The sequence below is a fragment of the Stegodyphus dumicola genome, chromosome 12 (genome assembly GCF_044657685.1).
Source record: "Stegodyphus dumicola isolate Sdum_Otavi_A_Nest chromosome 12, ASM4465768v1".
Lineage (NCBI taxonomy): Eukaryota > Metazoa > Arthropoda > Arachnida > Araneae > Eresidae > Stegodyphus > Stegodyphus dumicola.
In genome coordinates this window covers 104,322,217-104,333,037 of record NC_140779.1, presented here as the reverse complement: position 1 = coordinate 104,333,037, position 10,821 = coordinate 104,322,217, and the positions used below count along the sequence as shown (strand labels likewise).

General features: G+C 33.2%; 1 protein-coding gene across 1 annotated transcript in view; it reads right to left on the bottom strand.

The window, feature by feature from the left end:
* Positions 1 to 256: 256 nt before the first annotated feature.
* LOC118190153 (homeobox protein SIX3-like) overlaps positions 257 to 10,821 on the bottom strand; it is a 52,119-nt gene continuing 41,554 nt past the window's right edge. The window contains exon 2 of the mRNA XM_035360835.2: positions 257 to 9,235. Within this exon, the coding sequence (XP_035216726.1) occupies positions 8,899 to 9,235 (337 nt within the window). The 3' untranslated portion in view covers positions 257 to 8,898. The remainder of the gene's footprint in view (positions 9,236 to 10,821) is intronic.

Here is a 10,821-nt window from a genome sequence, read left to right as displayed (position 1 = left end):
ATTCCATCTTTCATAGTTCGTTTCAAATTTAGGTTATACCCAAATAAAATTCCAAGCTATGATTTATTTTTAAAATTTTGAATTTTTAGAAATTCTTTTAAATTATTAGAATTTTTTTTAAATTATAACCTGTATAGTTTTCACCATCACCCTAAAGCAGATGTATTTCTAGTCATAGCTCCAAAGCATTTAAGTTTTATTCAAAATTTTTCGTGATGTAAGTGAATTTATGTATTGGAATTGAATCAACAATAACTCTCTTTTATTCCTTTATTTTGCATTTTAGTTGTAAATTTCAATGTATGTATTTACAAATTCTAATTAATTATTACCACAATAGTGCACGTTTGCTTTATAAATTTTATTTCATATTTCCTAGCAGATAATTTTCATTTATGTTCTCTATTACTTTATTAAATTATATATACATACATAAAACACTAAAGATTTTCGTGACCTCAACATTTTGCTCTGCGACTCTCTTAGGGGGTGCAACCCATAGTTTAAAAAATGCTTTCCTAGATTATTTTTTTTAAACATTAATACTGTTGAATGAAATACAACTCTTTCATATTTAGCGGGAAATATATATTTGTGTGCGGTCAGCATGAATTACTTGTAACATATTATACTGACTACCAATAAGTATTTGGACACCTGTGATAGAAAAGAAAAACTAACTTTATTCAAAATCAATAGCTGGTAGAGCCTCCACGAGAGGTAATTACAGCGTGGACCCTCCGGGGCATACTTTCCACAAGTCTTTGTATGACAGCTAGTGGTATTTTCTTCCACTCGGCTTAAAGAAGACATAGAAGTTTCTTCACCGATTTTGCACGGGTAGTGCACCCCTGAATTCGGCGATGCAACTTGTCCCAGAGGTTCTCGATAGGGTTCAGGTCTGGACTCTGGGCAGGCCAGTCCATTCGATGAACTCCCTTGGCACCATACCAAGCCTTGGTTAACGTCGAAACATGACAACTGGCATTGTCGTCCTGAAAGTAACAGGGGTCCAACCCGTAAAACTGCCACAACGTAGGAAGCACATTGTCATCCAAAATAGTGCAGTAGGCATCGGAGTTGAGCTTACCATGAATGGAGACCAAGGGTCCCAGCCCATACCAGGAGAAACACCCCCAGACCATAATTCCACCTCCGCCGAACTTGACTGTTGGCACAATGCATTCTGGCAGGAGACGTTCTCCAGGTAGACACCAGACACAGACCCTGCCATCCGAACGGTAAAGGGTGAACCTTGATCGTTACTCCAAAGAACCCGTTTCCACTGATCTACGGTCCAATTTCGATGTGCTTTGCAGCACAATAACCGAGCAGCGCGGTTGGACTTTGTGATTAAAGGCTTATGGGCAGCAGCACGACCATGAAAACCAAGCAGCTGTGTTTTCTTACGGATGGTATTCATTGAAACAATACTCTCGGATGGCTGTTGAAACTCCTCGCGGATGAGGGCCATCGGTTCGGTGCGGTTCTTCCGAATTTCTCTGGACAGCACTCGTCGATCTCTATCTCCCAGTTTCGTTGGTCTGCCGACTTGGGGCACATTCCGACAATCACCGCTCACCTTCCACTTCTTAATCACATAGGCCACTGTCGATTTTGGGTACTTCAGATCGCTAGATATGTCCCTTAAGGATCGGCCACATTTGTGATACCCGATAATTGTACCTTTCTGGAAATCAGAGAGCTCCGAACTGCGAGGCATCTTGCATGCGGCTAAAACCGATGCTGTTTCCTACACGATATATACCGGCGGAGTTCGTGAAATACCTTAGGATCGCAGATATCGTCATTTGCATAGGTGTCCAAATACTTATTGGTAGTCAGTGTATTACAGATTTAATATACATTGAAATAAACTGTATCAAATCTAGTTTTGATAAAAAGAAATGCATTTTCTTTAAGGGTTTATGCAATATTCGGTACAAATTTCTGAAGAACAAAATGCTTATTAAAATTTCTGAAATTAACATACTCGCATTTAAAATCTATCTTTATAAATTGAAATAAATAGAAAAAAGGAAAACATCTAAAAGTGTAATTCAGTCGAAAGACAGTTTCAGGAAAGAAAAATTCTCGAACAAATACTAGTTACATTCAATGCTCTTTTATTTTCTTCAATGTACAGTGTTATACATTTTCGGGCCCAAATTAATCTCCTTCCTTTAAAACTCTATAAAATGCTAGTTTCAAATTAATTAATATTTTACATGTGTATACATAAAACTATTTAAAAGTAATAAAAATTAGAACATGAAATAATAAAAATCTAGCTCTTCAGCAGAAGGAATTGAAAATTTATTTTTACAAAACAAAAATTTTTTACTCTAAAAAGATAACATAAATCTGGAAAGTGAACCAAGAAAAAAAAAAATTAAGTAATTTCATTAGTTTTATTTTATTTGCCGAAAACGCAATTAAGTTTGTATAACATATTCTTGGCCAAAATTGAAAGCAATGTTACTTTAAAAATATTATTATTTTAAAAACATTGGAAATGAGACATTTAGCTTATTTTGGCTTTTGTATTATTAATTGTAAAATTGATCAGAATTTATAATTTAAATTTGATTTTTAGTTTTTCTTCACTCAAATAGTTAAGAAGGACGAAATGTGTGTTCAAAACTCTTAATTGTCCTTGCTTAATGTTTTAAATAATTACCACCTGATGAGTCTGTTTGAAGCATTAAGCTACGAATCATTAATTTGCAGAATGTCATTAGTGTTTTTTAAAACAATTCTTTCTTATATTAAAGAAATATTTGAGTAATATTTTGTTTTAATTGCTTAATATTACTTTAATTATTTTCTTTTCACTTTCCAGGATTTCACATATCTTTTTATAGTAAATGAAATTGTATTTTACATATTTACAACTAGGGGATAGGAAAATAAATGAAATTTAAAAGATATTAAGTTATTCTTGATTAAAATGCATCCAATGTTTTATTCTCAGCCTTTTAATCTGCATAAAGATTAAGATACCATTATAGGGACTAACCTACTGATGAATTTAAATCTTCTTTGCCTTTAATATCAATTGCTCTTAATTTTAAACTAATTAAGCCAGTAGTTCACAACTTGTTCCGCCCTATGTTCGCTTTTTTCACCATCGGTTAGATGGTCATTACCACATTTTCCCCCTTTTTGCTTAGGAAATATTGTAATCGCGAAAAACTTTGGTTATCATATTATCATATTTCAACGCAAATATCCATTTTGACCGTTCCAGAATATATTTGGATTGTTTGAGTGATGTCTGTACGTACGTACGGACAGAATTCCAAAATGGGTTGTAAAATGGAGAATTTCAAAAGGTATTTTCTCGTGACTAACTTTTAATGCTGCCCCCCCCCACTTATATTTGGGAATTTTTTATACTCGTCATGGAAGAGGGAGGAAAGAAGTCCAAGAAGTTTGACTCCTGTACGACAAAAATTGACCGGAATATTTAATTTCAAAATTCGCTGTCTTTGATGCCATTTTTAACTTGCCTTGAGGATCAGTTAATTTAAGTTAATAAAGTTAGATTAATTCCAGAAAATAAGTTTAAATGAAGTGCAACAAAAAAGTCTATAATTTAATAGGCCTCGTGGAAAGTCCAATCGAAGAAGTCACGTTATATCCACATTAGATTTTTTTTAACTAATTTTATCGCCTGAAAATTGAGACGGGAAAATTCACCTTATACGATAGAATTTTGATCCCAAGAGAGGCATTTGAGGAAAGAAAGAGAAGGTGGCTGAAAGGCTCGGATTTCAAAGATGGAACACCTCAACAGTAGATAAGGCTAAATTGATCTGGAACGTAAATAACAAAAGTAAAGTGGAATCATAGGTTTAGGAAGTTTCCTAAGTCTGAAGACACTTGACATGTCCTGGTTGCTTAATGAAGAATCAAAATACATTTGCAATAAATGTAAGGAAAAATAAAATGAATGAAATACTAGTACAAAATTGCAAATACAGCCTAAATAAAAATTTAAATTAATAAAGAGAATAAATACCATTTACCAATAAAATCACTTCAGAGGAAAAGCTATATGCAACAGAGGAAGTGTTACAAATGAAATGGGGAAACATTTCCCAATAGAGCTCGTTTGAAAATAAAATTAATTAATCCTCACTTTTAAGGCTCATATGAAAACAAAACTGTTAAACTTTTTGGAAACAGTTTCATTTGGAACTCAGACATCCTAAAATTTAGTTTAAGGCAAAAAATATGACGATTTGTCCATAAAAACGATTGGAACTTTGAGTGCAACAAAAAGAACGTATATGATAATGGTGACGTTGCTTGAATGAAGAGCTGTTATGAGCTTGGCTTGGTTGCCTGAAGAAAGCTTATGCGCGTGGTTCTGGAGTCTGGCATATTCTAAAATGTGGCGCAACTTCAAATAAGGTGGTTGTGCTAATGCGTTAATACCGGTATTTTTTCCCTGGGCTTTATTTGACATAATTATATGGGCTGCATATATATCTTGTTATTTTTCGTATGTGTCACACATAAATAGAAACCAATTTCCTTTTACGAAACTTATAGGAAAAAATACTGTTTCAAAGAGGTAATTCAAACAAATTTTAATGTAATTAAATAATACAGTTCGTGTACTACTTAACCAATAGTTGTAAATTATATTCATAAGATTAAATTTTGGATTAATTTTTTTTGCTTGTACTACAAAGTAAATAATATTTTAGGAAATTTTTCCTCTTTGTCTTAAAGAACACAAAAGAAGTTAAGCAAGGGCGGGATGGGTGACGAAAATTTCATCGCGTTCAGATGCCTGTTTAACAATATTTTCCAAATTTTAAATAATTTCGACATATTTTCTGAAAAGATATCAATTTTATAACATTGAAATAGTGTATAACTATTGTGAATAAAAAGAATATATCGTAAGAAATTTTGATTGTTCTGATCAAGAGAAAAATTGTCTACAATTTTTTTACAGTATAAAGTCCGTAATCCGGACTCGTCGGGACTTCAGCGATTCCGGATTAGGGTTTTTCTGGTTTATAGATCATCGATTTAAATCTGGTAAGATGGCATGCAGAAATTATACAATTAAAAATGTGAAACCGTAATTTATGAAATAAAGAGCAGTTATGATCTAAAGGGTATCAAATTTTACAAAAAAAAAAAAAAAAAAAAAAAAAAAAAAGCTTACTATTTATTTGTTTACTTTATTAAACATTTCTTTCAACGCATGCGCATTCTTTACGCGAGTGCGTAAAGTTTGTGGATCCCGATTATGGACATCCAGATTACAGAATTTGTACTGTATCATAAAATCAAAACAGTTACATTCTTTGCAAAGAAACTTAACTTCTGAATGACATTCTCAAGGAAATGTTAAAAATGTTTTTCGTCATTCGAAAATAAGTTTCAGCTATTTCAGTACTATACTTATTGCTATAACATATACGTACAAATAATGAAACTAATAGTTGAAGGTTTCAAACTAGAGAATCAAATTACTTTAGTCCATTTCTTCATCAGTTGGTTGCACCCAGAATATGTACATAATTGATAAGAAATTCCGACATGATTCATAATTACTTCAACTGCATTAAATTTCTTTTTTCTTACAAATAAAAACAAAGCAGCTACACAAATTCATACATTAGCTAGGGAAAAGCAATTTTACAAAAATCTTTTACAGCCCTTATTACATCTAAAATAGTGTTCTTCTTCATTTATAATTCTTACTACATCTAAGTGTTCTCGGCATTTTAACCCGAATAAGAATAGTGCAGTGATGTGACATTTCCGCATAAGTGGCATTTGCGCACATCATTCTTGCAGGAACATGAAATTTTCTAACAAGTGCAAACAGTTATAGACAACAGGTGACACTATCGCATAGCCTTTCAGTAATAATCAATCATCCTTGTGATATTTCTTATTTCTTTCACAACAAAGACACCCGAAACGGCCGAGCATTCAGACATCGGCAAGTCGTCGGAACGCCTGAGTTCATTTTCTACCTGATGCTTCCACTCCATCACGTTTGTGCATGGCTCATCGGTTTAGGAAGACATTGGTTAAACGGCATGCTAGTCATTCTTTTGAAGCGACTAAAAGTAGCTCTGTTATTTGGATGCACCTTCCCTCTCCTTTGTTTAATGTCAACGTTTAGTTATTGATGCTCGCAGCTGCCATCCCGTCTTAAGGACAAACCGCAGACAGTGGGTGAAACCACACAAAGATTGCCAAGAGAGAAGTAATCAGTTCAATTAAATAGGTTATTGCTAACGCTGTAGCATTCTACTCGGCATGAGGGAAGGAAATCTGTTCCGTCAAAAATTCATTTATACGGGCATTTGAGACGTTTGAAAGAAACAGATTTTGGCCTCTACCGATGCGAAAGAGTTAAGAAATGTCCCATTCTTGCTCTGACGGTTGTTCTGAATGTTTTTTGTGTGTTACTAATTTAGAACTGTTACATAAAATGAATCTCACCTTAATTGAAACATGCAAAAAAATCATGCCATCAGTACACACAATGGGTATCTGCAGTTTTATGTTAATGCAAGTTTTAAATTAACAATGTAGAGATATATTAAAAGCAAGTCAGTTTAAAATGAGCAACTACTATACCTCTCGCTTAACAGTTTTAGAAATTATCTTTAACTATGTTAAAAATAATTGATATTGAATTTATGAAAATGAAAAAAAAAAATCTGAAAATCTTTCAGATTTTATATTACGCCAAAAGGGAAGTTAATTAACGTTTTGTGTGCTACTTATTAAATATCATGTTCTTCGCACTTAAACTATAAATGCAATTCAACAGCAATATCACAAAATATTTAAAAGAGCATATCTTTAGAATTTCCGATACGCAGTCTAGCGCGCTGGAGATAAAAATGTTTTTTTTTTTTTTTTTTTTTTTTTCGTACAGTGTTGCCATTGCTCGCTTTGAAATCGTTCAGTTTTTTAATCAAAAATTCTTTAATGTTCGACAAAATATGAAAAAGATAATAAGACAAATTCTAAATTTGGGCTTCAAGATGATCATATTCGAATGGAGGATTATGTTATTCAAAATTTGATGTCTTTATGTACCATTGTCTTTTCACAGTGCGAGAAACATGCATACATTTATGCAGAATGTTCGTTATTTAATTTCTTTAAATATAACGCAGGACTCTAATATTTAGTGGCAACAATTTGAAAAGTGATTCGCCGTCTATAGTGAATCGACGCAAAATGCCAAAACGGAATTAATAGCCCTTCTGGGAAAACTGCTCCTTTGAGTTAAAAATCTTATTTTCAAAAAAATATATTTCTATTATTTTTAATGTAGGTCATTTTAATTGTACATTATTTTTCTACTTTGAAAAAGAAAATCAGCTGAAAATTCTGATTTGTTTATATAATGCTGAGCGCAATACATATTACAATAATACGTGTTTGAACCCCCCCCCAAAAAAGGTATTTCAATATTGGGAATATAAAACAAAAATATCAAATACACTATTGAGGATTTCGGGGAATTAACTATGTAATATTTTATGCTCATAAACTAGTTGCAAAGATGTTGAACTTTAAAATACGTTGCATTTTGGGTATGTTTTAATCTTTTAAAGGTACGTGACTCCTTAAGGTATTTATCATTTTTTGTACGTTAACATATACGTATTGAAATACAATAAACATGTTGTTAAAATCTAAATCTGTGTAGTCCAGTAGCTTACAATTTTGTAAAGCATATTCATATTCCAAGTCACTGCTCCAAGTTATCGATAGGTATTTTTAAAAGTGCTATTTTATGCCGATCTGCCACTGAACTACTATACGACTACTATTAGCTATTCAGCAATGAATGTTTCTTGAGAGCAAGTAAGCATTCTGCTTTTCAATATGTGCGCAAATGTCACTAAGCCAAAAGTGCACGTTTTTTTCTCCCATGTGGAAAATTGCACTTTTAAGAAATCAGATAGAATTTCGCAAATTATGTCAACATTAGGAACAACAAAAATGTTGTTTCTCGAATCTTCGCATCTCTGTTGCAAAGAAAAAATGTTAATTACCCATTTAGCTGCACAATAAGGGCTTGAAGAAAGGTGTCCCATATAAATCCTCTGATTTGCATTATGTAAAATGTTAATACCTCTACGAATAACCCTTCTTTTTGCTCGGGGGGATTTATCCATCCCTTGCTCAACGCGAGTAGTTTTTGTATCGTGCCTGTGAGATGTTCAATGGAAACCTTTTTATTTTTGATTTCACCGCATATTTTTTATTTTTATGAAGTTAAAGAAATTACAAGAACAATGCCATAATCATGGGAAAACTACAAGTCATTAAAAAGACTAAAAGTTATGCACTTTATGCGGGGGACATTGTGGAAAGGGTGGAAGTCAGCATCGAAAGAAGATGACTGCTTCTCCCAACAATTATTCTAGCCATATTTATTCACGTGTTTTTCTTTTCAAATACATATAGCTAAAGGATGAGTTGCATTTTTATGAGACACCTTAAAATTACATTTTTTGTTGAGTACAATAACAGCTGAAATAATTTAAAACTAGGAAAGTATCTGAACTAACCCTTAGTTGGTACCATTTTTTTTTAAAAAAATTACCTCATGGTTCACATATTGCACTATATAGAAGTTTAGTTCTCATCAACTGGAATGCACCGAAGTGACACTAGACAATACTATATATACTTTAAAATCTGAAACTACTGTGCTTTCACAAAATGCTAATATCCTTGAATAGGTTTAAGACACACGAAGCTTGTGCACTTCAGAAAGCTTAAAATGCTTCTATGTAAGCTCATAAATCACTCGAATGTTACATATTCTTCAATCCATTGTAACTATCTTTACAATAAAAATATACCATGCGCAATCAACAGTTGCTAATGTTACGCATGGTTTATGCCCGCTGCGGCATGCAAATGGGACAAAGTCGCCGCTGCATCATAGGCAGACGTGTTTGTCGGGTAGACTAAGGCCGATGGGTAAAGTCCGGGTTCCGATTTGACCATCGCCATTACAGCTAATTCGTCCATCGGTTTAGTAGGGTTGAAGTGGAAATCTCGATTCATGTCATCGCCGAAATGGTGTCCACAGAGTGACGGCTGAGAAGATGCTGGTGGAGATCTTGCCGCTGCCGTGTGCTGTCCAGGAGACACGATGTGACTGTTGCCTACGCACAAATGGGGAGTCGACGTGCGAGTATGGTGACTGAGAGAGTTTTCACTGTGGAGAAAAAGAACGAAAAAAAATATTTTAGAAGAATGTAGATAAGTGATCACTTTACAAACAATGCTATTTTCACTTAAAAAATAACTGCAAGCAAAAGTTAAATCAAAGCAGATGTGAAGAATTTCGAAAGACATTTCTTGAAAACCCCAAATTAAATCTGCACATCAGAGATGTCCAACTTTTGTATGGTGATATCCAACTATGCGACTAGGAAGAGAAAGGGATTTTAAAAAAATCTGATGTGGCCGGTACATGACTTCGCCAATTTCAGTGGTTTAAATAGCAACGAGCTTTAAATAAAATATTACGTCTGGTTGAAACCTGAAATCACACTTGAAACAAAGGTTATTGTTTTAGAGTGTGATTGATTGCCTGAAATCCAAGTTTAAATATAGTCACCAGTCACCGGAGCAAGATTTAATAAACCTGTCTACCAAACTCTTATTTTAGCAATTCTATATCTTCCACGAAACTCCATTCAGAGTTCCAAGTAAAGCACTTCTTTTGGTTTACCATATATAGTCAAGATTTTGTATGTTGTTTTCAAATAAATGTGGATTTTTAATACCAAACTCAAGAAATTTTAGATTATGTTATAATATTTTTTCACAAAAATCTGTTCAGAGCTTCAAGCACCACTTCCGTTTTATCAATTTTAGCTAAAATTTAGTATGGTATAAAAATATTAAATACTAAAATTGAAAAATTTTAGATTTTATTTTAATATAGTTTTCCTTAAAAATTGTTATGGCCTTCATGTAAAGTATCACTTCCGTTTGCCCATTAAAAATTGTTATCAGCTTAAAGTACCACTGCCTAGTTTTACCCAAAATCTAATCAAATCTTTATGTGACTGCAGAAAGCTTAACTACGAAACACAGAAATTCCTAAAATTTTTTATACGAGTTATCGTAGACAAAAAAACTTTCAGACAAACATCATTCTAAAAATAAAAATGTGTTGTGGAAATCTTCATTCGTGCTTATTCTTTGAAAACACACTATCGAATTTTTGGATCGAAAACATTATCTCCCTTAATTTTTGATTAATTAATTAAACATCATGTTCTTCGCATTTACGCCACTTAATTATTTAATTTCTTGAAAAATAATACACGACGATAGTATTGGTGACAACAATTTTAAAGGTGATACAGCCGTTTATAGAGGAGAAAGCAAAATCCCGTTTCGTGACAAAGAGCCTATTCGGGTTAAGGTCCCACTAAGCTAAAAATAAAATTCAAATTAACTACGTACACTCTACGGTAGCTCAAAATGTCAAGAGATTTGAAATCCACATGGCAGTCGTCTGTCACTTGTTCTCCCAAGTCCGGCATTTTATGAAATTTATTAATAGTTATCTTACCTCTGATTTTTCACTCTAGCAGCAAAAGGGGTATTAAAAGCAATATATGACTGTGCTATAACAACAAAGAAGGTATTAAAAGATGTATATGATAGTACAAAAGAAGTATTTAAAGCCGAATATGACTGTGACTTCTTATTAGCCTGCATTCAAACACAGAACAGTTGTAGAAGAACCGGCAGGCCTAGCCATCTTATTAATGTGAGTACCGGCAT